The sequence below is a fragment of the Eulemur rufifrons genome, chromosome 6, assembly GCF_041146395.1.
Source record: "Eulemur rufifrons isolate Redbay chromosome 6, OSU_ERuf_1, whole genome shotgun sequence".
Taxonomy (NCBI): Eukaryota; Metazoa; Chordata; class Mammalia; order Primates; family Lemuridae; genus Eulemur; species Eulemur rufifrons.
This window is the reverse complement of record NC_090988.1, coordinates 73,308,120-73,334,373: the sequence shown is the minus strand read 5'-3', so window position 1 is coordinate 73,334,373 and position 26,254 is coordinate 73,308,120. Positions and strand designations below refer to the sequence as shown.

The 26,254-nt window shown below is 36.2% G+C and overlaps 1 protein-coding gene across 1 annotated transcript in view; it reads right to left on the bottom strand.

Annotated features, from left to right (window-relative positions):
* The window catches only part of ANO3 (anoctamin 3), a 355,086-nt gene that overhangs the window by 257,057 nt on the left and 71,775 nt on the right, over positions 1-26,254 (bottom strand). The window contains exon 2 of the mRNA XM_069471200.1: positions 959-1,033. Within this exon, the coding sequence (XP_069327301.1) occupies positions 959-1,033 (75 nt within the window). The remainder of the gene's footprint in view (positions 1-958; positions 1,034-26,254) is intronic.

The following is a 26,254-nucleotide window of genomic DNA, read 5'->3' as shown; positions in this document are numbered from 1 at the left end:
TTCACACAATACACACTCACACACACACCAGAAAACATACTCTAATCCCAAGATTTCTGTCAAACACAGATTCAAGGCAAGGTAAGTTAGTCATATGATTTGAAAAGTTAATAGCATTAGGCTATGCTAGACTTATATACCTATCTCAATTTGGAATTTAGGCAAGGGGAAATTTTGGACTAAAGTAAACTTTTCCATCAAAAGTCCTCTAACAAGTATTGCCAATGTTTGGCTCTCTGTTTTATGTTTCTTTCTTTAAACTATTTACCTTCTGGGTGACCTATTCTCTGTCGAACCCTGATAATTCATTTGATTAACTGAGTTAAATGATAATCAATCAATTGGTTAACAAATAGGCTTATTCTTTCTTTTGATAATTGGATTTCAAAAAGGAATTGACTGTTCGGTATATTTTGCATTTATCTGATTTCATCTATTGTAGGTTGGTTTATTGTTAATGGTTTCTAGGGCAGTTTGCAATTTTATATGTGTAGATATGTGTGTGTTCATACATAATTTATAAACAATGATCATATTAAATCTACATTAAATGCCTTTTATTAAAAGTATAAGTATGTATATATCAAATGGTTTGGACAATGATCTTTTGTTTATTAATTTACTAATGGTTACTGCAATTACGGAGTTATTTTAGAATGTAAATACTTTCTTACAATAAGTGGTATAAAGGTTTTAGTATGTAATATCATGTATTAAACACTTATATGTAGCATATTTTATTAGATACTTAGGATGAAATTAAATAAATTATAGATGTGAATGTGCTTTGCAAACTACATGATGAGCTAAAATGTCACATATGGTAATTAATAATATGAATATGATACTGTGAATTTGTGTTAAATTTACACACCCCATAAAAGCTCTGTAGTTGCTACCGTATTATATTGAAAAGCAGAGTTGATGGGGCTTTTGAAACTCCATCCTCAAAACTCACCTTCATTATATTTGCCTTTGGCAGCCCACACACTCTTCTCAAGCCCACGATTAGATGAGCACAACTTTTGCAAGCCTGTGAAAGAGAACAAAAGAGCAAGATAAAAGTTGCTCAGAAACTCAGTAGACCAGAAAGAGAGTAGAAAATTATCATGGAAAAAAAAGAGCTTTTCATGTTGACTATAGCTGCAGTATAACTACTATCTGGCATAGGTCAGATTAGTTCTGAAGAAGTGTGTAGGAAGGCACAACTTTCAGTAAATGCATTAGAAACTAAGCAGGTGGGCAGGTTCTATTTGCTGTTATGCAAGCTGGTTTAGCTGTCATCTTTGAAAGAGCTTAGAATGGGCAGATTTTCCAATTTCATTTTCCTGGGTTGAGTAACAGACTCTCTAATATTCTGCCCACCCAAACTCAAAATCTGTACCTTTTTCTTTGCTCACCCCCTGCTCTTCTTTGCAGCCATGTTAAATCATCAGAAATCCCAGAACATGACTTGTACTTCTTTACCTCTGCTCAGCTTATTGTCTGTATCTAGAATATCTTCTTTATCCACAAAGTCAGTGGAAAGTCTACTCTTTTATGACTCAACTCATAGAAAGGCAACCTTCTTTTATTTATTTATTTGTTTATTTTTGAGACAGGGTCTCACTCTGTCACCCAGGCTAGAGTGCAGTGGCGGCATCATAGCTCATAGCAACCTCAAACTCCTGGACTCAAGTCATCCTCCTGCCCCAGCCTTCCAAGTAGCTGCGACTACTGGCACATGCCACTGTACCTGGCTAATTTTTCTGTTTTTTGTAGAGATGGGGTCTCGCTCATGCTCAGGCTGGTCTCAAACTCCTGGCCTCAAGCAACTGTCCCACCTCAGCCTCTCAAAATGTTAGGATTACAGGTGTGAGCCACTGTGCCCAGCCACAAAGGTGACTTTCTATGTGATGCCTTCATCAGGAATAATCATTTCTTTTAAAAAAGCATTCCTATAAAAATGTATGCAAGCCTTAAAAGATACCTAATAAGATATAGTGGAGATTACATTCCTACCACTTTTGCTATAGGATTCTGGGGAGATTAAGATCTCTGACCTCAGATTTTTTCCTTCTGCAAAATAGGAACAATAATAACTGCCTTGGTATGTTGTTGTAAAAATGAGAATTTGTGTGGGCTGTTTAGCTTTTGTATATGTCAAGTCCCTGGCATAGATCCTGGTTTATAGTACGTATTCAGTGAGTGATAGCAATCAACAACTTCTGTTCATAATTACAGTAATTCCTTTATTTGTATGCCTCCTTCATTAGACAATCAGTCTCTTAAAGGTAGATTCCACATGTTTGAATTCATTTCTGTATCCTTTTCCTTGTTTCCAAGTGTTTGGTACAGTGCCTTGTTAAGTATAAGGCAGGATTTTTTTTTTCATTCTAATAAAAGTTACCTAACTATATTCAATTAATATATGGTATAGGTAACTCTGCCTTTTAAATAGCATGCCAGCTGAATAAAATTGGTTTTAAATAGTAATAGAAAAAAATCGTTCTGTAACACATATATTATTTTGTTTCTGAAATTTAAATGTTTTTATAAGGGTATAGGTTTGTTCACTAGATAAATGGATAATGAAGAGGCATCTACTTCACAATAGTAGGGTCTGTTTTATGATAGTAGAGTGTATTTTATACTATGTTGTATGAAATGCCTTTAAATATCAGTGTATGAAACATAAACATAAACTGAAAGACACTTTGGAGACTATCTAATCCAGTCCTTCTTATATCACGGAAACTCAGTGTATACAAGGGGTTTATTAGGATACATAAGGTTAGGAAGTCACAAAGATAAAACTGAACCCAGGTGGCTTCATTATTCTTTCTTCCTTAGCACTTCTGTGTCTTTGCAGAAGGATATTTAGAGTTTCCAATTATTCTATTAATATGATGAAACAGATTTTGGGGAGACAAAGACCAGATGTTCAGAATAGCCATACTAATTTTGAACTAAATATCTTCAAGTAAAGATAGAATGTGTGCTGAACTCCAAAAGTAGAAAAGATTTTGGTAGACCACGGAGATTACAAGTTATTTCAAGTATGAGAAATAATGACTAAAAGTGTAAAAGCAAAATAGACAAAGGATTTGTGAGAGAAAGAAGAGGAAGATGGGGTAGGAGAAGCTTGTTTACAGAACGCTAGACAAAAAAATGCAGAAAATGGAGTAACTGTAAGAAAGATGAAAAACACGTAGAGCAATTCAATCATGTGATGGCCAACAAAACCAAATCACCTCGTCTTTCCTCTAAATTATTAACTACATCTGAAAGACATTGAAAAATAGGTTTTATTTATTAAAAGTAAGTTCTAGGAAAACTAATTTTGCATTTATTGATGTGTAGAAAGTTATGGAAAAATCATAGTATAAAGCCCCATGGATCATCCAGGAATCTTTACAAGTAGGCTGAAGCTCTAATAAAGGTTGTGGCATTGAAAGTAGATATTCTATGGGTAACATTATAAAAGAAACATGAGAATTACACAATTGGCTAAAGAGAGACAAAGATAGGAGGAGATCATAGTTTATGTCAGTATTTCATGCTCCGGAGACCTGACACATGTTTTCCATTGCCAAAGTTAGGGATGCAGGGAGAAAAGGTCAGGCTGGTATGAGATATGACGGCTAAGTTTCAGACATACTAAATGTGGGTTGAGTTTGGGATAATTTAGTACATTTGTTCAGATACTTAAGAGAGAGGTGTGGCTAGGAGACATAGATTGGGATGTTATGCAAAGGTGAGGGCTGAACCTTGTAAGAAGTAAGCTTTTGAAAGAGAAGAATAGGAAGAAATAAGTGCAGGGGGCCAAGATAGATTCTTAGCCTGTACCCACAGCTAGGTGGCAGGGAAAAAAAAAAAAAAAGGAATCCCATGAAGAAGTGAAGAGCCACAAACGAATTATTTGAAAAAAAAAAAATTTTCCGCTCCATAATGAAAGAACCCTAGGTCCTAAAAGTGTTTGAGAGCTTGTCCACTATGTATATGTATATCAATTTTCAAAATGCTAGCTTCTGTGTCAGGATGTATAGCTGGTGAAATGATTCAAATGCCATATGAAAAAGTATAGCAAGTTTAATAAAGACCTTAGAAAGAACGAGTTACCTAAGACTATTTCATCTTCAGAAACACAAAAAGGAAAGAAATATTTCATTAAAGTGTTGATTTTGAAGTAAAAGTCTTTCTAGACTACTTGTTGAATACTAATTATCAGATTTTTCTATTCCTGTGAAACCCTTTTTTAATCAGGATTTATTAGTAAGGCAAAAATAAGATCTGAAGTCTATCTCAGTGGAAAAATCTATGCTAATCTGCTTAAAATTCCTTAAGTAACTTAACAAATCTGGGTGCCATTATCATCAGAGGAGCTACATATAATCTTGAATGAGGTTTGGGAAGGAAGGCCAGCCAGCGCCAGAAGTTGTTTCAGTGAAAAGCAGAGACTTTTCAACGTTGCTTGCAACTACTCACCCACTCAGTGAATAATGATCTCGAAATTAGACTGAGTCATAGGCTATCAATGCTGAACCACAACTTATACTTCAATTTTCTTTCTGATTAGGACCAAAGTTGTTAGTGTGGAATATTGCTTTTTGTTTTGTTTTGTTTTGTTTTTTGCTTTTCCGGGAACTAATGAGTCATTTCAGAATAAAAACGAGTCATGGCTGACTAACTGGATAACCTGGGGGAATTCACTTTTCCTTAATTTCTGTCTCTACAAAATGAAGGGATTGAACTGGATGATCTAAGGACCCCTCTCTCTTTAAAAAGATTAAAGAATTTGCAAGTCACTTAATTGGGATGATACTATGTTCCCTATCAAATCTTCTGCAACCTGACTTTTCTCAAAGTTGTAATATGGATACAGTCATGAGTATGGGATATGGGTAAAGCATTAAATGTAAGTGTTATATTTAAGTGAAATAGATTTTCTAAAAAAGTAAATTAGTGGGAGATTTAAAGACAAATATACATATATTCCATGTAGAAAAATAAATACAAAACTTTATGAAACATAGGAAGGTAAAAGTTCTGTTTCTAAGGCAGGAAAGCTTTTAGGAGAGAGGGAGAGAAGACTAGCTGGTTTGTTTAGCTCAAAACAGTGGTGTGTGCACGCGTGTGCATGTGTATGTATTGTGTGTGCCACTGTTATATAGAATTTTGAATACTGCACATAGAAAATAGGTTTTGAAGCACTCATAGAAAAACGATACAAATGTGGGTACTTTTTGTTTCTGTTCCATTGGTTGGAAAATACAGCCACTCAGCAACTTTAGGTTCAGTAATTACCAAAATGGCAGCACAAATCAGATCACATCCTCAGGCTGCCAGAGGGAGGCAGCCATAGGATTTCATTTTTATGGGGCTACACAAGTGTATTTCTGAGCATATTATATGACTATAATCCTATAAAATTAGAAATTAATTAGAAAAGTTTAAAAAATCCAATGATAACAGTTGAATAAAAGAGGACATCAAGGCACAATTAGATTGTCATCATTCTTTGACATATATAAGGAGATTGTTCTAGAGAGTATGAAATTTTACTAATAATTAAAAAGTGCAAAGTAAATTAAAATGCCATTTACCTAGCTATCAGATTGCCAAAATTTCTAAAATACTGATAATAGCCAAGGTTGAATTTGTAATACTAACAACTCTCTACAGATTTTTAACCACAAACATTCTTATAAAAGATGAAGGCTTATCTGTATGCTGGGGCTAGAAATGAGAAGAGAAGGAAAAGGTCTACCTCACTCTCACTTGGAGCCTACTTGTCCTTTGAGATGACATCCATGGGAGAAAAAATGAAACAGTTTGTCATATAAGGTATTTAAGAGTCTTTGCAGCTAGAGGTGTGTAAACATCTTTTGCCTGAACTTATCGTTTCTCTCTCTCTCTCTCTCTTTCTCTTTTTCTCTCATCTCTCCCCCACCCCAATGTAACATGATATGCTTACAGAATGACAGAGCTGGAAAAGAGATATTAGATCCTCTAGGCTAGTTTTAGAATTGTAATCTTTAGAACACTTGGGTTCTGTGCAGCTGTCTCAAGGAAACCTAGGAAAATGGAAGGGTGTTCAGTGAGTAGCCAACAAGGCTGCTCTAACTCTTATTTAAATAAAGTACTTCACTTTCATTTATCGTACAACATAGATGCTGTTATTTTAAAAAATATTTAAACCACTGATCTAGTCCATTTTTTTTCTCATTTAATAGGCTAAGAAACTAGAAGCCTAGAAAGCTTAATTATTTAACCAAAGCTACCAAGGCAATGCCAGAGTTAGAAAAAAAATCCAGGTATTTGGATTTTTAATTCCAAAACTAATGACAGTGGTAACAATTGTATTTCTGGATTTTCCATGGGGTTGCTATAGCATACAAAATACATTAGGAAGAAGCAATTAAGAAAGTAAAGAGGTAACCAGGCAACAGTAGTGGCATTATCCTAACAATAACAGTGAGAGATAATACGCAGGGATAGGTTACTTTTGCTTTAACTGAGTGGTTGAATAAATAAGAGAAGATAGGTTGAGCATCTGCTGGGAATTAGCATAGAGTTTTTTTTATACACCTGTTTGGCAGAAGCATGTCTGTAATAGAAGCTCCCAGCAGTTTGTTCATACATGACTGCCAAAATCTGAGCAAGAAATACACAGTGGCCGTATCATAAACAGAGGCAGAATCTGATTTGTGATCTGGCTCTAAGGAAAAAAAAATAAGGTGAGGTTTGATCAGGAAATTCTATGGGTAAAACTATATGGAATGTGGTGTACCTTGGGCCAATTCCTCCGTTCTGGTCTTTAGTTTCCCCATCTATAGCAAGGAGAAGGGAATTGATTTCTGAAATAATTTTCATTGCTTACATACTTGGTTATGTCAGTTGGGGTGCGCTGCTTTTGTTCATAATTTTGTTTTAACAATTGTTAAGAGGAAGAGAGAGCCAAAATGATAAAACAAACAAACAAACAAACAAACAAAACAGCAATTGCCTTAAAGACATAGTATCAAGTCTTTGTATTATTATTTTTAAAAATACCATCTCAGATATAACTATAACATAAATGTAAGTATTACTAAAACTATGCTTGAAATAGCATAGGAGAGTGTAAAACCACTTTTTTTTTTTAATAGGGGTGTGTGTGCGTGTGTGTGTGTGTGTGTGTGAACATCACACTTCCTCAATACTCATACCTGGGCAGTTAAACCACACCTGGAAAAGAAAACATGCAAACATATAGACTGGTCTCCCTCAAATTTATAACAACCTCTAGTGGGGCCTTAAGGCTGCCCAGCAGTCAAAATATCTTTCCCAGGCCCACTTATTCTCCCACTCTCCTAGAAGTCTATTTCATATTTTATCCCCTCACTTCAAACTCTGTCTTCCAACACCTCCTCCCCAAATCTCACTCTCAGCCGATGATGATGCTTCCTATTTCGCTGAGAAGAGTGAAGCAATATGAAGAAAATTTCCACAGTTCCCACCCACTTATTGGCATCTGTACCCACATATTCTGCTTTCCTGACTGATAGTCTAGATGAACTGCATTCCCAACTAAGGCAATGTCTTCCACTTAGGCAGCAGTTTTCATTCCTCTAACCCTGCAGTCCCCAACCCCCAGGCCATGGACTGGTACCTCCCTGGCCTGTTAGGAACCCGGCCTCACAGCAGGAGGTGAGTAGCGGAGGGCGGAGGGCAGGTGAGTGAGTGAAGCTTTATCTGTATTTACAGCTGCTTCTCCTCACTGGCATCACTGCCTGAGCTCTGCCTCCTGTCAGATCAGCAGCAGCATTAGGTTCTCAAAGGAGCACAGACCCTACTGTAAACTGTACATGTGAGGGATCTAGGTTGCATGTTCCTTATGAGAATCTAATGCCTGGTGATCTGAGGTGGAGCTGAGGCGCTGATGCTAGCATGGGGGAGCAGCTGCAAATACGGATTATCATTAGCAGAGAGGTTTGACTGCACAATAAATGCAATGCTCTTGAATCATCCCAAAACCCCCACACACCCCCGGGTCTGTGGAAAAAGTTTCTTCTGTGAAACTCATACCTGGTGCCAAAAAGGTTGGGGACCACTGGTCTAACCCACTTCAGGATTGTGCCCAATAATTCCCCATGCTGTCTCCTAACAGAATCAAATCCAGCCTCCACCCCCTCTAGTTTATAATTCTAATCATGATACAAACATTCTGTTTTAATCTCTTAAAAATAGAAATTTTTAAAAAAGGCAATTTCTATTGACTGCAGTTCTCCTGGTGGCTTTTTCTCAGTTTATGTGTTCTCTTTTGATCCACTATTCCACAAAAGTACAGAAAGTTAGAGTCAATATTCACTTTTTCTAATTTCTTTTCTTAAATCTTCTACAATAATTTTTATTTATCTGTTTGTTCCCATCACTCCACTAAGACTAAATTGCCAATGACCTGTTCATTGCCCAAGTCAATGGTGAATTCTTAGCCTCCAGTTCATTTGATATATTAGGCATTTGATGTGGTTAACCACACCTTCCTCTTTGATACGCTACCCTCTCTTAGCTTCCAGGGTACCACACCGTCCTGGCTCTTCTCCAGCCTCACTAACTGCTTCCTCTTGGTCCTTTGGCATTCCTCTTATTTCTTAACATTTTAACTTTGGAAACCCCCAGGACTCAATCCTTGGACTCTTTTCTTCTTTATCTTCATTCCTTATGCTTGATAATTTCATCCTGTCTGATGGTTTTATATATCATCTTTAGGCTGATATCTCCTAAACGTACATCTCCAGGCCTGATATCTCTAAGTCCATGTATTTATGTCACACACCTGTTGTCTTCACATTTACACTTGGTCTGAAAGAATCATGTCCAACCTCAACATTTCCAAGTGAATTTTCTGATATTGTCTCCCAGACCAAATTCACCAACAGTTTTCTCATCTCTATTGATGGAGAAAAACTTGGAGCCAAAAATCTTGACTCCTCTATCACATACCCCACATTCAGTCCACTTTCAAATGTGTCCAGAATCTAACCATGACATCTCGCTGTCTCCACTGCTACCACCTTTTGCATATCTCCTAATCAGTCTCTGTACTGTCACCATTGCCCAACATGATGGTAGGTTTGGGTTTAGAAATGAGTAGACACGAGGCAGAAAAAATGAAATCCAGCTAATATGACTCATTTGCTTAAAACCTTTCATTCAATTAACTCCCACTTCACTAAGAGTAAAAAGTCAATTCCTTACCATCATTGTATGAAAATGAGTCCTACAAAGGCCCAAGAGTGGATAGGTCTTGGATTCAGAATGAGCGGAGGAAATTGGGCAAGCTCATTTAGCCACACATCTAAGTCCTCTTCTCCAGCTTTCATCAACTACACAGCCAACAGTTTGATCACCGTCTCTTAGTCTCAAGTGTTCAATTTCTCAACTGTATCCTCAGAATGCAGACAGGGAAGAGAGAGTTGTTATCTACTGACTCTGTTTAAATCCCAACATGTTCAAGGATGGAGATACTAGTTTCTAAACTCTCCATTTTATAGGTACAGTCGCAGGTAGGGGGATGTAATGGAGAGAAACTGATTCCAGTGTCAGAAGGTCTTGGCTTTAGTGTCAGATTTGTTACTTATTGATTATATCACCCTGAGTCTAGTTCTCTCTCAGCCACCTTTCTCTGATCTGTACAATGACATGAATAATGACTCCTTCATTGCATTGTTGTGATGTTAAAAGAAATGACACATGGGGAGTGTCTAGCAGGAAACTTGGTGGAAATGTACCCTCAGAAAGAATCATTGTCTTCCCCTTTGTGGCAACAATCTACTGAACGAATGATTGAAATCAAGGAAAACATGTTGTTTACAGGCTATAAAAAGTTGAATGGTAGAAACAGCATTTTGGAGGAAATTACTAGTCTTTTATTTTGAAGGGAAAACAAAATAAATTATCTTCTTGCAAAATTGAAGTAGACTAGTGACAAAAAAAGCCACCAGTAAATCTGTCCAAAATCTCTACAATAGCTGATGTGGGTGGATTGAAAGGACCCTTGATTCATCCAGCCCACTGCCTGTGTTCTGCATAATTACAAGCACGTATGGCTTCTGCAATGATGTTGTTAATTCTTACATGACAAGCTTGCAAGTATTTGTCTGTGTTAGAACAGTGACACTCACTGGTTATTACTGATATTGACAGAAATTCTCATTACTGAAAAACATCTTCTTATAAAGCAAAATTTAAAACGATCCTCCATAGATATCAGCAAGGCAAAAAAAAAAAAAAGATTAAAAAAAGAAACATACTAGGAGAGCAAAAAGTAATTTACACACAGACACATGTAGAATGGTTGATGCAACTCGAGATGTTTGGCCAGGAGAAGAAAGAACATAAGAAGTCTATGATTACTATCTTTAAATTATGGGAAGCAATCTAACAAACTAACTCCTAAAGTATACCTTGTAAATATTTGGATCAACATAACTTTAAGAGTTATCCAACATAGAATGAGCTATCTTGGATGCAGCTCTCTATCTCTAGAGGTACTTTAGTGTATTTTGAACAGCCATTAATTAGAGTACCCTAGAGCTGATTCAGGTACAGTGTTTGGAATTCAAGATGATCTCTAGAAGTCTTCCAGCTTCCAGTCTTTGTTAAAAGGCTCAGAGAAAACCCACATTTATGTTGCTCAAGCTAATAATATTTCTCATAGTAAAAGCTGGCTCTTCCACTGATATGTAAATTATGAAAACATTTTTTAGTTGTTAAGGCCTTATTAGTTTTGAAAATGTAAATATTTTTCAAATTATTGTTTGCTATCATTCATCAATAATGATTTCTCACTGCAGTGAGATATAATAGAAGCAGCTACAATTTCTCCTTTATGGGATTATTTTCTGTCATTCAACACAAAATATTAAGAATGATTGACCCCCTTCTTTTCCCAGCCCCTGACCTCAGTAAAAACTGCAAGTCTCTTGGTAAAACTAATCTCAGGTTTAAGGAGGAAATTAATCTATGTGAGTAACTGATACGACTCTACTCTGAGATCATATTAACTTTTTCTCTCCCTCTTACACTAGTAAAAGAGAGACATGATTTCAGTGGCAATGACTTAAATATGTTGCTTAATATTAGTAAACCCCCAAAGCATTAAAGAAAGAGTCAATCTAGGGCCGGGAGAAGCTGTGGCATTTCATGTAGACATTGTTTTCATTTCATATTTTAGAGATGTTGAAATTCAGGAACTCATCAAGCTGCTGCTAACTTGCCCAAGGCAGTAGAATTTTAATAAACTCATTCATGTAATGATAGGTTGTTTTCCTTAGCTACCAAGAACACTTTTATATATAAATCAGTGCACATAAGTTAAGTTGCCAACATAAGACAAAACACAACCCTGCTACCCACTGCCAATATATTACAGAGAATATTAAACCAATTCATTTTCATTTCTTTATTTAAAAAAAGAAAGAAAGAAAGAAACACATACTTGGGCAATAAACAAGTGGCAGCAACTATGTCTAAGTAGACAATTTCAACCATCCCCCTCTCCACCTAGCACTGGAGTGTGCTTATCACAAGAGAATTTCCAGGCTCATGAATGAAAACAGAACCATCTACAGAGTCAGCTCTGTAATTTGAGGGCACGAGTAGAGACAGTCCCATGAAGAACATAGAAGGTGATTACATGGGTGGGGATGGGTCAGGAAAGGAATTTGGCTCAAAGGGTTTTAGGCTCTGTTTTCTCAGATTTATCTCCAAATAATATTGTATCTGCAAAAATAAAACCCAGAGATACATTAAAAGGCATATTTAAAAATTTTAATATATCTTATAACTGATGGAGACATGAGGTGCTTTTTTTCATATCTCAACTTTTTATAGAAATACATAATTTTTTAATGAATTTTTAAAGAATTATCAATATTATTTTGGCTACATGTAATATATTTAAATAAAATATTATTCAATGCCTTTCTGAGGCTTACTGCTATCTGTTAATCTCTTGACTCAAGTGATTTTGGTTGTTGCCAAGGGCAAAACAACGACCTTATTTGTAAGGGGCTTATAAAACAATGTGTTAGAGAAATAACAGAAGGGAAAGGTTGTCAATTGGTAACATCTCCCATTGTCTCAGTTATATTTGTCTCTTCAAGGCATGCCAGAAAATGAAAGCACAAATTTTTTCAATTTTTTTTAAAGTTTCAAAGAAGAATGATAAATTAAACTATAGTAAGTCTCAGGCAATCCTGCTGAGTGAGGGGCAAAGGCAAAGGTAGGTGGTGAAATCAGAGAGAACACGATCTGAATCTCTGTTCTGGTCAATTTCGTTGTGTGACCCTTCTAAAGTTGCTCAATCCTACTGAGCCATGGTTTCCTCACTTGGAGAGTAGTAATAATAATTACAATAATTATAGCAATTACAATAATAATAGCAATCGTAATGCCTGAAATAGTGCTATTGTTTGATTTAGCCATTCCAGAATGTGTACATATTTCAAAACAACCTATTGTATGTCATAAATATACACAATTTTTATTTGTTAGTTAGAAAATTAATTAAAAATAAAGTGAATAATATAAAATAATGCTACTTGAAGATCCGGTGATATCATGTTATATGGAACACCAGCACCGAGTGTGGTGCAGATAAACACTAAATACACAGGGGCTATAAGGTACTCAATGGCTCCCTATCAGTCTTGTAAAATTCACATAGAAAATATGATCAGAATATGAGGCAATTATCGTATGTTCAGAATGGGTCAGCTTCTGACCCCTAAGGAAATATTACAGACTATAATTTCCCAAAGTGTGGCCAACAGTTCTTCAAACACATTTTATTTCCACATGGCCCACTTTCTACTCCTATTCTTTCCACTTCCACTACACATCTCTCCACAACTCTCCAAAACATGCCACGTGCCTGGGGCCTGCTCCGCCAAACATGCAGAGATGCCACCATTGAAGTGTAATCAGAAATGTTAGCAATGTGATAATGTGGCAAGAATATTTAGGTGAATACCACCAAAATCCTACCTATGTCACTTGGGTGAGATATTTAAACATTTTTAGGACTAGTTACTTCACCTATAAATTGATATTAGTAATACTGTACCAATCTCATATCATTGTCACAGAGATTACATTTAATAAAAAAAAAGCATATGAAAAGCACATGGATATATAAGTAGATGTGCAGGAAAGTTTCCTTTTTCTTTCCTCTGTCTCAGTCTCTCCATCTATAACATGATGGATTTGCACAGGTGATTGTTAAAGTCTCTTGTAGTGTGAAAAATTCTGTCTCCACATATTTCCATAAAATGATCTTTGCTTTTTAATGGATTTCTTCCATATATTACAAAGCAAAACAGTGAAAAACAACAAGAATGACTACAGCAAATATATATAAATGGAATAAATTTATATAGATAAATGGAATAAATTCTATATATATGTATAAATGGGATCTATGGACCTACTCTAGACTGAAATTGATTCTTGTGAGTACAAAAAACTACAGAAGCCCAGATATTCTAGTTTTCTAGCAATGTCAAATCTGGATTCAGTTATTGAGAATAACAATCAAGCTAGCTATAAAAAATCATTCAGGATAAAAAGTGCATATTAAAATGATACGGTGAGAGAAGGAATTTCAGAGCAATATCAGCCACTCTTCTTGTTTTTCTAGTTATTTTTTCCAGAAATCCTTTAAAAACATGGCGTTATTTTGCTCAGATCTTTTATTTCATTAATTTTTGATTATTTTAGAACGTGAGGCAGAAACTCACAATGTTTCTTTCAATGGCCTGAGGCAATTTAGAATACTTACTGCCTTTTCAAAACATCTTTTTAACTAGGTATTAAATGTATTTTTAAGGGGTTTAGATTAAGGTGATGTGGCCCAAATTTATTGCCTTTCATTTAAAGATATCAAAAACATTTTCTAAGGGTAACTTTTAGTCCTAAAAAGTATGTGATGTGTAGTTGTATGAAGTATCCAATGTTTGAGGTAGAATGGGAAATCAAAAAAGTATTTTACAATTTAATAAAATTTTCAAGTTTTTAAAATATCTTAATCATTGCCCTGCTAAGAAAGAATATTTTCAATTGCTTTAAATTTCAAATAATATGATTATTTGAAGTGTACAAATAGAGTGTTTTCTTCATTAGTTAATTTATAAACTAAGAAAATAAAATTAAGCATTCAGTATCTACTGTGTTGTAGATATTGTGCTTGGTGCTAGGGAGAAAAATGATAAAATAAGACATCTCAAAGTGTTCATCTCAGAATTTCAGGTATTTATACAAATTACTCATTGAAATATAGTACAGTAAGAACCTCATCTGAGTCAGGTATAAAGGTCCATGGAGGTATAGTGGAGGGAGAGATCAACTCTGTTTAGACTAGGAACAGAGTAGAAAATATGAATCTGGAAATGTACAATTTTCTGTAACAACTGGATTGAAAAGGGATTGAGTCTTGAATAATGAAAAGTTCTCCAGATTTATGAGGTGTGAATTGGTGTAGACTATAGGGAAGGCATTTCAGGCATAGCACAGGGTTTTTCAAATACCGTGGGACATTAAAGAATGAAATAGACCAGACTATTTGGAGAAATAAGAGTAGTTTGATATATTTGAACACAGATTAGTGGGGTGTTAGAGAGGAAAAAGTATAGGCTGAAGATGTATGGGGAAGCCAACCTATACAAGGCTTTACATGCTTCCTTAGGGAGGTTATATTATATTTATCCTGAAGGTATAGGGTTGCCAATGCTAATTCTTCTGAGGCCAGACAAGAAGCATTAATGAATGAACCATGTGGGATATGCAAAAAATGTCAGCACAAAGCATGATACTAAAGGAACAATTGAGGGTAGTAAGGACAGTGGCAAACTGGAGAACAGTGGCTGCTCACTTCATGCCATTGTCTTGCTTTATGCCTTGTGTAGACATATTATACAAGGTAGTATAGTAAATTAGATATGAGGAAACTTCTACTGTCAATATAAATTTATTTAGATATTAAGAATTTAAGTGATATACCTTGTTAAAAATGATTAGCAAGGATGGGGACTCTACATAATTGATCACATTGCCATTGATGATGCATTGTTTCAGAGATTCCATAAATGACAACATAGGCATCCATCAATTTGGCTTTCCAAGGACTGAATCGGAAGCAAAAAACAAATATAAGATTTGGGCCAAAGATTGAGTCCCCACTTTTGTTCATTACTCTTTTATACTCATTTGTATTATTACATTAACAAAATGTATAACATTCAAATATGTCTTATTATAATAAATTTAAAATAAAATGAGCTTCTATAGTAAGGATTTTTACAATATTAGTGATTGAAAAAGTGCATCTAGATCATTGAATTAAACATTATTCTTAGAAATTAATATGGAATTTTGGTGTTTTTGGGGGCAAAGTAATGATATGTAAATCACTCCTTCTTTCTTTGTGGTTCCCACATTAAACTAAAGGTGACCTCAATAATAGATTCTTGAGGAGTTTTTTTTTTCCCTTGATAGAAAGCCCTCCAGCATACCTAAATACCAATAGAATCCAGTAGATTGGATAAATTTAATATATAGGAAGGAGAAGGAATTATGCTTAGTATATACTACTTGAATATCTGTCATGATAAAAATGAACGAATGCATCATGAGGATGTTTGAAGTGCATACAATATATTGTATTTATTTTGTGTACCAAGATATTGTTTGAATTCATATTTCATGTTTCTACTACATTCCTAGTATTTGGAAGACACACAACAGTGTACTTTATCATGCTTAATATTGAGTTTTAAACTTCCAGGGGCCACAGGATGTGCTGGTGCGTTTTTATAACACAACAATGATAAAAGGTACCAACTTAGATCACAAATGCCACAAAGCAAGACAAACTGTTAAAATATTTTCAATGCCTCTTATGTCTTTAACATAAACAAAATGAACTACTCTTTAAAATTTTTTTCTTTTCCCAACAGATCATAGCATGATATATATTTGAAGTTTTAGGAATTGTAGCCAGGTTGAGTAGCTGCCTGCCATACTCCAGGTTTGGAATAGAAAACTCTCTGTTGCAGTTCTGGTTCTGCCACATTCTAACTGCATAATCATGGGCGCATTCACTTCACCATCTGTCTTGCTCTCCTTATTTGTGAAATTGAGGTAATAATACCCACCTGGCTGCCTGGCTATAGGAATAAATGGAATCAACATACACATAGGACATGGCAATTTGTAGTTGTGCATCACTGCTTCTTCCAAAACAGGCAGTTGTTTCATTCCTTGAGTGGACTTTAGGTCAATTCCTTGAAAATCAATTAATAAAATTTAACTTCCTAAATGGCCAATTAACTGCAAATCAATTATCAAGCAATCAGTTTGGCCAATGACCAATTTTCTACATTTATCAAAACTTGTTTCTTTTATTTCAATAACACTCATATTCACATTAATTACAATGATTTTAATAGGTTTTGAAGAATTCTGATGTATTTGAAGAAAATATTTTTCATTTTATCTTCCTATAAGCATTTCATAGAATTTTCTAAAGTAGAATGAGGATTCACTACTCATTCAGTATGTCATTAATACTATGTGAATACATTCACAAAAGTAAAAGTCAGTAAACAAATTTCAGAAATAAAATTACTTTTACAAGTTTGATGTGATTTGTATGTCCACCTCCTTTTCATCTCTGTGTCATATAAGCAGGCACAAAATCAAAGTCTGGGCTTTTCCCAGAGGTCCCTAGAATCCTCAGTCAATGCTTGTGTAGGGATGCCAATAGAACAAATATTCTCAGAATCCCCACACCTTTGTGGATATTTCTAGTATCCACCTACTTAGGTTCCAGCCAGTGACTATGATGTATTACATATACATATCTGACCATTTCAACTCTACTGTCACTTTCAGGACAGTGTCCACATGTCATGGTATTTAATCTATTGATTATCTGGCTCCCAGTTTCCTCTTTAACCACTCCCTACTTCAAATATTATGTTACAGAAATACACGCCTATTTGCAGTGCCCTGAGCCTATCCCACTTTTGCATGATGACAGAATTTTCTGAGGGAGGAGATGTGGAATATGAGAGAAAAGAGGAGTTGAGAATGGCTATAAGAACTTTGCTCTAATGACCTGAATAAATGAATTAAATATATAGGGAGAAGGGAAAGAGAAGAGCAAGATTTTTTGGGGGGTGGAAATAAGAATTTAGTTTGTTTTATATTTGTTTTTCATGGCTACAAAAAATCCAGGTGGGAGTAAGGAGTTTCACAGATCCTCTCTTCTCCCCAGCAAAACATCCATTCATTTAATTATTTATGATTAAATATTTAAAATCTCTGGAAATTGCTACAAAAACATACTGCAAATAAAAAAAAACATTTATACATTTATTTACAAAAATCTACTGAATCTCAATAAGAACAGTAAGAGTACATGTGGCATTTGAGCAAAGACCCACTCCTCCACCAAAAAACAAAAACCAAAAAACAAAAATAAAACAGCATGATGGAAGGTCTTTATAAGGTCTATGCAGCCAACAAACCAGGGGTATATTTTCAAATAGAACTACTTTACCTTTCCAAGAGGAAGAGGCTGTCTGTATTTTTCTTCTCTCTAAGCTCTGTACTGAAAAAAAATCAATCAAACAAACAAAAGCTCTATTCTAGGCAAGAGAAGTATGGAGCTCCACCTAGACTTCACCCAGTAGACAGAAGCTCTACCCCAGGTATGGCAGGATGAAAATACTGGGTCTCAATAGCACTTGCCCAAGCTCACTTATTATAGAGCAAAAGTTCCACACTAAGAGAGACAAGCTGATAAAAACAGGGGTTACTACTCCCATTCAACACTCCACTCATAAAGCATAAGTGCCATTTTGAGAGTGGCAGGCCACTGTTCTGTTCCCAGCTCTAGAACTGTGGCACAGAGATCATATCTAGAAACAGAGGCAGACAATAAGATCAGAAAGCTCCATAGCTTTCATCCAAAGGAACTGATTTTATTTGGAATAGAACATGGGGAAATTCAAGCATAAGGACACTGTTGAAAACAATGGAGATTTTAGTAATAAGAAATTAAGAGGAAGCAGTGGGTCCATGAAGGCAACAAGCTCAACTGTAGACCAGTCAGAAGACAACAGGAAGAATCAGGGGAAGAGTCAGCTAAAAAGAGTCGTGTGGTTCAAATATCTAAAAGATGGACATCAAAGACTATCTCAGCAAAAGGGCACCTTTTTAATTGAATCAAACGGAGATACAATTTACGTACCTGTATAGTATCCCAAATAATCATGCAGAAATTTGTGGAAGCCAACAGTTGGGTATAATACTGATAGAGGCAGATCAGCTAGAGGCTTAACACAGACCAGGGGAAGAGAGGCTGTCATGCCAGAGTAAGTGAGCACACGACCAGTTCTGCACCTTCTGAGAAGAGATGTCAGAAGCCAAACATTGCAGGGGTACAGACTGCAATGTAGTCACTAAGCAAAGAAACATGTAAACAACAATAACAAGCTCACAAGGATAAGGGGAATCAGTATCCATAGTTGTTATGTTATCTAAAATGTTCAGTTTCAACAAAAAATATAGGATATGCAAAAAAAACCCCACATGAAATATGACCGATACACAAAAAAGTAGGCAACAGAAACGGCTTATAAGAGCAACAAGATGTTGGACTTTGCTAAGATTTCAAAAGAACTGATATGAATGTGTTCAAAGCACTAAAGGAAACTATTCTCAAACATGGGAAAGAAGGAATGAGGGCATTTATCTGTGCTCTTCATTTTTTGGGTGAATTTGAATTAATGTCCATGTCACTTGTTTTCACCCTTAAGGACTCCCTTTAATATTTCTTGTAAGGTTGGTCTTTTAGCAAGGAATTCTCTCATTTTTCATTTATTTTGGCATGCATTTATCTCACAATTATTTAAAAGGGTTCTATCAATATGAGAAAAGTTACTGGCTACTATCTGATGTATGGATATGCTTTATTATACCTGGGATTATATCCCCAGTCTATGCTACGTCAGAAACTCAAGGTATATAGAACTTATTCTTTGAAGTAACGATATGATCTCTTCTGTATGAAGAGCTCATACCTAAATTACTTTCTAATCTCTATTAATGACACAACCATGTCTAAACTGCTCACCAATGACCTACAAGATACACGATGGATTCTTCTGAACAGGCCTATGCCAGTTTAATTCATTGACTGCCACACTAGAAAAAACATTTTTTTCCTTGGGGCCACAGTGTTTTATTACGGAAATAGAATAAAAACTTCAAAAATAAAATGATCCTTTCTAATTTAGCAAAAAATTTGTTATTTTTTTATTGTTTTCTGTGCATGAGTTACATGCAACTTGAAAAATAGTTCTCTCGGCTCCCCAGGTGAAGAGATGTGTGAGTTACATATATTTCATGAGGCCCTGGGGCTCAAAACTAGTGTGAGTTAAATACAACTCACATGGTAGTTAATGTGCTAAAAATGGCTATAAATTCTTTGACTCTCTTCTCACTAAGAGGTGTAGGTCTGCATTACTTTCTCCTGTGTGGGGGAGGACTCTGTGTCTGATTTGACAGTGAAAATACAGATGCAATAATTTCTTGGCCCCAGGCATTAAGAGACAGGCAGAGACAGGCACTTCCTTAATCTTGGAATACTCGCTCATGGGCGCCAGCTGCCATGTAAAATGTGTGATTTCTATGGGATCCCCATGTTGTAAGAAGCCCAAGCCATGCAGAAAAGCTCTAAAGGATGAGGCATTTTGTGGGAAGAAGGAGAAAAGTGGAAAAGCCATTTTGGCAGTGTACCATTCCACATCAGCTATTAGCTAAGGCCACAGGATCAGAGACAAGCTGCCCAGCTAGACTTTCCTGAATTCCTGACCCACATAACCTCCTACTTTCACTACTGAGGTAGTTTCTAATGCAGTAAGAGATAACTGCAACAGTTTCCACATCCAAGCCAGTAAAGAGCTCTGTTAGCCCTACCTCTAAAATACAGCCTGTTTATCTCACATTCCCATTTCCACTGCATTCCTAGTCCCAAACAGTATCATATTTTATCTAGACTAATACAACAAACTTTTAATTATTCTTTCTGCTTTTACCTTAGCATTTATTCCCTGCACAGCAGCCACAATTCTTTAAACAAGTTAAAAATCAGAATATAATACTGCCTTACGTAAATTCTCCATTGACTTCCCATTTCAATGAAAAAGGCTTGGAAAGCCTGACACTCATGACTCACATGACCTCTCTGATCTTGTCTCCCACCACGCTTCCTCTTGGTGACTGTGTTCCAGCCATATGGTCTTCTTGATGTGCCTGGAGCACACTAAGCTCACACCTGTGCCAGGATCTTCCTCCTTGTTGTCACCTTTACTTGGAATACTCTTTGCCAGTTCTGCACTGCCTCACTCTTTCTCCTTTAATCAGGTATCTGCTTAATTATTACCTCTTAGGAGCCTTTTCCAACCACCTTTGATAAAAATGCTTCCTCCCAGTTCATAGTCTCTATGTCTTTAAATTGTTTTACTTTTTTTGTAGCACTCATCAGAATCTAAAATTATTTTATTTGGTTACTTGTTTATTGTTTCTTTCTCCCCTATTAAAATGTAATGTCTATAAAAAGAGACCTAACATGTCTGCTTCACCTAAGACCCGGACCATTGCCTGTCAGAGAGTAGGCACTCTACAATTGTTGAAAGAATGTACTATCATATTAAACAGAGTAAAGTAATACCCCAATCTAGTACCTAGGAACTTTCTATTACTAAATTTGAGACTGAAATCCATCAGGAAACCAGAGATTGTGCTCAATTGTAATAAACTTTATGGCTGGGCATTGGACTTAACCCACCTACTATACCTTCCCAGAAGGACATTTGCAGGCAAATAGATTGGGGATATTAGATCCATGGCACCATTTAATGTCTTCAATTTAGAAACACCAGTGTTGACTAATTTAGTATATCTAGTTGGCAAAGCAATGTTCTTCTCCCTTCCTACACTGCTGCTTTCTGGGGCATGATACAGACCTAAAGAATAAAATGGTCTGCTTAGATGTTTTCTTTCCCTGTTGCTCCAGACACACAATGGCCAATGAAATTGGTCTGAAATTGGAAGGGGAGCAGAGGCCAGGGGCCGTGTACCCACTCATTCATCCTACTTTGTGTTCATTAACATTGAAGCTAGAATGGCAAGCACTTCTGTGCAGTGCAGGAAAAAAAAATAAGGGAACAAAACAGGCTGACGGTTTCACCTCACAATTCACTGGCCTGTGATGGGTAAAGTCAGTGTTGCCAGCCCTGTGCCCCCATCCTCCTGTCTCCATTCTCTTTGTCACTTAGCCTCCTGGCCCGGCAGACATTCAGATTCTCCACAGGAAGGAGTGTAATTACTCACCTTCCAGGATCATTTGATTAATTTTACCTCAACAAAATTTGCAGTGTGCACAGCCTGTAATATATCTGGGGAAGAAAGTGAAAGAGAAATTGAATTCACTCATGAGTGGGTCCTCATGAGACTCTTTGGAGGTTAGCATTTTGTACTGTTTGACAAAATTCACCTGTGGTTTCAGTAGCCAAGAGAAGAGCAACTTAGGCTTTATAATTTAAAGAGAATAAATCTGAGTTCAACCCTTTCTCTGCCATTGAACTCTTGTTTGATATTTGACTAAGGCACGTATATTTTCAGGGTTCTAATTTTCTCATATATTAAACGGTTCCTAACAGGTTTATGGAAACTATAAATTATGGTTAAGAACAAAGGCTCGATATTTATCACCTGGATTTCAATATGACTGGGTTTTAATACTGGTTTCACCAATTACTAACTCAGTGACTCTGGGCAAGTTGCTTAGATTCTCTTTGTCTCTGTTTTTCCACCTGTAAATGAATGGATTAATTATAGTATTTATCATGTATTGTTTTATGAACATTAATAGTATACTGGTTAAGATCACAGACTCTGAAACCAGAATGCCTGGATTTAATGCCTGGCTTTAGTGCATAACGACTGTGTGACCTTGGATAAATCACTTGACCTCTCTGTGCTTCATTTCCTTTATCTGTAAAATGGAGATGTATATCTGTCCCACTGGGTTGTTATAAATAGGGAATGAATTAATAAAGGGAAGGTACATAGAACACTGCTTGGCACAGAGTAAACATTCTGTAAATGTTAGCTATCACTATCTGGAGGACTAAAATAAACAAAGTATTTAAAGTTCATAGCATATTTATTAATTATTGGTTAGGTTTTGTGTTAGGAACATAGGATAATGTTCAGGACAGACTAGGTTCTGTCCTATGGTGCATATAGTCTAGTCTAGCAGCATATATTAGTCACTTTATAAATTCTGCTTTCTCCTGCCCTACAGTTTCTGACATGGTAAAAAAAAAAGCATCTCAGATATCAATAGACCTAATTTTACCTACAATAATAGCTAGTGGCACAACAACCCTGTGGGTAAAGTCATTGAGCTTTCATTCATTTACAATACTTCATCAGTTTATAAACTCTTTCTTGCTGAAAATTCAAATGTCTGTTGCCCCAGGTTTTGAGAAAGAAAACTGATCTAAGCAGAGAGTTTTTAGAAGGTTCTAGTGCAAAGCTAATGACTCCAAAAAGATGGGTTGGAGCTAGATCCTACCTGTTTAAACATTCCAAGAGCTTCTGTGTGATTCAGCAATAAATATCACCAAGTGAACAGAAAGGGCCCTGGCATCTGAGAAGCTTTGTGTCCGCCTTGGAGAAGAAAGCCCACACACTGCTCGCCGGTTACCCTTGCCGCTCAGTGGTGTGTTAACACAATATCGCCATCTAGTGGGAGCTTGTTGGAAATGCAGACTCTCAGGCTTCATCCCAGCCCTACCAAATCATAATCTGTATTTTATTAAGATTCCAAGATGATTCCTAAAACATAAAGGTTTGGGAAACAATGCATTACGCCAATGATTATCAGAATTGGTCACACATTGAAATCACTTGGGAAACTTAAAAAAAATGATTAATGCCTGGGCTTCAACCACAGCACTTCTGATTTAATTGTATGCCTGAGCACCTGAAATTAAAAAAAAATAAAATAAAATTCCCAAATGATTTCACTGTGCAGCCAGAATTCACAACCATGGAGCTGAATACTGAAAATTCTCAGGCTTTGTGTCAAAATATAACTATTTCTCTCATGTGCTCTGAATTTTAAAAAAAGTTAAGATATATTGAATAACAATCTTTGTGGTTAAGACAGTTTTCTTCCTAAGGTTTTGTTATCACATGCTGTTTTCAGAGGCCCCTGAACTATTTCTCCTGTTGTAATTTCAGGATTTAGAGTGCTGACCTGCTTATTTTCAGATGCAAAACAAAAGGTTGATTCCCTGTAGGCTGAGCTAATGGCCGTCTGTTAGGATGGAATAGAGCCAATTCAAAAAGTAGTATTTGCCACTTTATCTGATGTCGGGAGGCAACAAAGGACACCTGAAGGCTTTTCAGAACTCACAACACCTGACGTGTCGGACCCTCTGGAGCACGGCAATCCCAAATTAGAAACACATGCTGCACTGGAAGGATGCTCATTTACTGATGCTTTGGGGACCCACTCTGAGTGATGCCTTTATTGTTCATGCCTTTCCATGGACCACTGCTGGCTGCTGCTACTGTGTTCATGCATTTTATGGGTCAGCATATAACAAAGGGAAGGGACACCCCGGGCTTGCCCCATCATGTATCTGAAATCAACACTTCAGATATAATGGGAATAATTAAATAAGATTCTATATGTAGAGTGATTAGCACAGCAATTGGCACCCAGTTAGTTCCCATTATTACTATTTTGTTGTTGTTATGTTTATGCTTATTTTGTGTTAAGATACACCAAATGATTCCAAGTGTTTCTAGAACTCTCCATGGTAGAAAAATTTTACCTCCAGTAACATATGAGCTTACAGGAAAAATAGATTCAGGGACCGTGTTTATAAGGTAGCCTTTAATTCTTCTTAAATATTTATGAATATTCATTTAAAATAAAAAATAAAGACAGCACAGTGAAGACAGAAGACAGAACCAATATAATTTTATGTATCTTAAAGCAGTAACAATGATTTCCATTAAATTTTATATAACATTCCTTGCTTGCTAAAATATTTTAACGTTTAGACTTTATATTCTTCCTCCACCATTTTTAAAATAGACGTTTTATTGTCATTGTGCAAACTGAGTTTCTTTCCCTGCCTGTATTTTGTCCCTCCGAAAGTTTTTGATCAAGACTCCAAGCCCTTGCACAAAATGTGTATATGATTTTCTAAAAGACAACAAAGTGAACTTTATAAAGATTAAGTCTGTAGGTGACCAGTAAATACTAACATTATCATAGTTTTCAAATACTACGAACATAGCAAACAGTAAATAAAACGCAGGGTGGTAACTCCCTCTAGTGGAAATTCTGAAGGCAAGGCGGCAATAACAGAGTAGTTCCATATTCATAGGCTTGAGTAGGATATTTAGAGACAAACTAGTCCAAAAATCCAAGCCCTCAGTGAGAGGAAGAAAGATTAGTATTTAAAATGTGCATTTTTAAAGCAATAAATGCAGGAAGAAATTGATTTAGATTCTTCCACTTTTGAATTTCTGAATTGAGAGGCTGGAGGGAAGTTAATAAAGTTCTCTCGTTATCCGCTTTCCTGTACATATAACGAGTACAAAAACACTCACCTGACAGAGTCACTGCAAGGACGAAGTACCCAAATCACCGTCAGCTGTTACCTGTACTGTTGGAACAGCGTCCTAACTGCCCTCCCCGCTTCCCTCTCGTCTTTATAAGCACCACGGAGCACGCAGTAGACCCAATGACAGGTGTATCATGTCAGCCTCAGATCCAACCCTGTAATTGCTCCCCACCGCACGTAGAGTCCCCCTTGCCCCGGCCTCCAAGGCGTGTGGCGACCTGGGATCTGCCTGTGCCGCCCCTCACACTGCACCACCCACCCACACACGTGCTTCAGCGCCCTGTTTTCTTGCAGTTCCCCCCAGTAGGTCGCGGTATTGCAGATCTCAGGGTATTTGCACAAACTGTTCCCATCGCTATACTACACTTTTCTTATTTTCCATGTGTCTATCTTATCTTGCAGGTCTCAGCTTAAATAAGCTTTAGAGATTTTTATATTTAAATTTGGTCCCCCACCTCTTAATTTTCCTTCCCAGAGCACCCTATTTGTTTCCCTCTGTGCCCTCCTTAAAATTTGCAGTTGTTTGTTTAATTGTTTATTATCTGTCTCCTTCATTAGAATTTAAGGCATCAGGTCTGTCTTGTTAAACATTAGATTTTGATTCTTTATAGAACAGATAAATAAATAGATGGATTCATTTTTATAAAATTACTTGGCATAAGTGGCTTGAGTGGGCCCTTAATAATGTCAATTTGTTTCTCTTTCCAGATGTGTGCTCCACTGGTTCTCAGTTATAGTAGTAATCATGAGCTACTCTTCAGGTTTTGCTAATTGTTAAGTGCTCTAAGTAATTAGCTAAAGATGTGGTGTTTCGGCCCATGGTTGCAGAGCAGATTTACAACGAAGCTACTGAACTGTGAGTGAGCTTGAGTCCCTTGTCTTCCCTGGTCCTTCCAAGACCAAAAAAGGGGTCCTAGCAATATGTGTATTTTTATTTTGTAAGGTATGGTTACACTAACAGACTGATGAATGAGTACCATCAATTCAAAGAGAGTTTGAGAGTAGTTCCGCACAAAATGTGAAATTCAATGACATAAAGCTCATAAATAAAAGGAAATTGAAAGAGAATTTCCCATAATTGACAGCAATCTGAAAAATGTATATGGCAATACTAACAAGTTGTGAAGCAAAATAAATAATAATAAATATTACACCAAGCATTTTAGGGGAGGCAGTGAGTTATCTTTCATTTATTTTCTGTAAAAATGTTATAAAATGCATTGAAATAAAGAGTCAAAGAGTATGTAGTCAAAATGTAAAAAATACAGAGTTGCAACAGGCAGTTACTTAAGACAAATATCTCATTATTTTTCTGGATTTTATGATGTTTGTGTGTTTTGTGACCATTTAAAAATATATAATTTGTTTTGATTTATTTTCTCATTCACTTTCTAATTCTACGTTTGCAATTTTGCAGCCTTTGTATTCAAAAGTTTCCCCAATTTAAAGACTCCTGAGGCTTCATGAAACCTGAAACTTCCCCTGATGCTTATCTAAAATGATACAGG